A 1,578-nucleotide genomic window follows, 5' to 3' on the forward strand; every position below is an offset into this window, starting at 1 on the left:
GTCCTGATCAGACTGTTCCCAGAAGAACTGCCTCCGAGTAGTCTCTTCTCGCCGTCCAGAATCTCTGGTGCGGGTCCTAACCCACCCTTGGTCAGTGCTGGTCACCGACACTTGACAGCCAAACTATATGCCTTTACCCCTTCGAATATAAATCCAGGAGATACCTCCAGACTCGACGCAAGAACATTTGCAGAAGACAGTGCAGGACAGAGATGCGAATCTTAGCTTCGCCACACGCACCACTTACCTAGATCTCAGGTATAAGCATTTTAGCCTGTCTAAGCCTCCACGTTCTAGCCTGTAATATAGGGAATAACCCCTGGGGCAGTTGTGAGAGTGAACATAATACCCGAAGCACCTGGCACTGGGCTCAGAATGATCACAGGACGACTTAAGGTTCTCCAGCACAGCAGCACTGGGGCCGAGCCAGGTGCTCAGCAGGGACCTGCAAACCTTCACTGCCCTGGGGCTCTCCCCAGCTCACCTCTGCTCATAAGCCTGAGAAGACTGCTCAATGGCCACGTTCATGGTTTTCTTCTGCATCAGCAGGCGCCCACGAAGCTGCTGGTAGACGTGGTCATAAGCAGCCTTCTCAAACTGCAGGTCTTCAATCTCCTTCCGGAGCTTGGCGTTGTTGGTCAGCATCTTGTCAAAGTGCACAGTGACCTGTCGAAAGGGCTGTGCTTTAAAAGGGGCTCGTTCCTGAGGGCAAGACGAGCTCCCAGAAGGCAATGGGAGGGCTGGAAGGTCACAGCACAGCGGTTGCAGCAGCGGGCCACAGCACAGCGGTTGCAGCAGCGGGCGAGGGCCTTGAGTTGGCCACCAACGGGCTGAGTGGTCTTTGGTGGATCCTTTTTCCTGGACTTCCAGTTCCTCAACTACTTTTAGACCTAACTTCCAGTTTTCAGCAATTCATGGGAGGGAGAGAAAAACACGCTAAATGACATCATGGGAAATATTCAGCCAAATCCAGAACTTTCTACGAGACCATTGACCTGGACTCTTCAACAAGTGGATGGCGTGAACAAAAGGATCAAGTTATGCACGTCTAAGCCTAATAGTTCTTGGAGACATCATCAACAAGAAAGCACTACCTAAAGAGCAGTATGAGCAGATTGTCATGGAGAAGGTCTCACTAATTCTGCTTGGAAAAGGGTCATATTTGAGCTGCTTCTTGAAAACAGGTAAGAATGTTTGAGGCAGGGAACTGAGAATAGGCATCCCAGGTGGGGTGGATAATGGGGCTGGGATGGCAACAGCATTTGCTCGGGGGGGTGGAACACAGTGAGTGATGAAAGGACAGACAGAGAGCCAAAAGCCATTTTTCGTCTCGTTCCTAACCCTTAATGCAATGATGAGAAAGTAGAAGCTATACTTTAGGAGAAATGGATACTTTTTTTTACTTTTTATTTTTGAGTCGGAGTCTCACTCTGCCGCCCAGACTGGAGTGCAGTGGCCGCTCCCGGCCGCCGCAGCCTCGACCTGCGGGGCTCCGGCGATCCTTCCGCCTCAGCCTTCCAAGTACCGGAATTACAGGCGCGCGCTACCTCGCCCGGCTGATTTTTTTGATTTATTGTA

General features: G+C 51.3%; 1 protein-coding gene across 1 annotated transcript in view; it reads right to left on the reverse strand.

The window, feature by feature from the left end:
* CCDC63 (coiled-coil domain containing 63) overlaps nucleotides 1-1,578 on the reverse strand; it is a 35,354-nt gene that overhangs the window by 26,576 nt on the left and 7,200 nt on the right. The window contains exon 3 of the mRNA XM_008056459.1: nucleotides 485-666. Coding sequence (XP_008054650.1) covers nucleotides 485-666 — 182 coding nt within the window. The remainder of the gene's footprint in view (nucleotides 1-484; nucleotides 667-1,578) is intronic.

This window comes from Carlito syrichta, unplaced genomic scaffold, assembly GCF_000164805.1.
Source record: "Carlito syrichta isolate Samal-C Ts95f unplaced genomic scaffold, Tarsius_syrichta-2.0.1 Scaffold302368, whole genome shotgun sequence".
NCBI classification, from domain to species: Eukaryota; Metazoa; Chordata; class Mammalia; order Primates; family Tarsiidae; genus Carlito; species Carlito syrichta.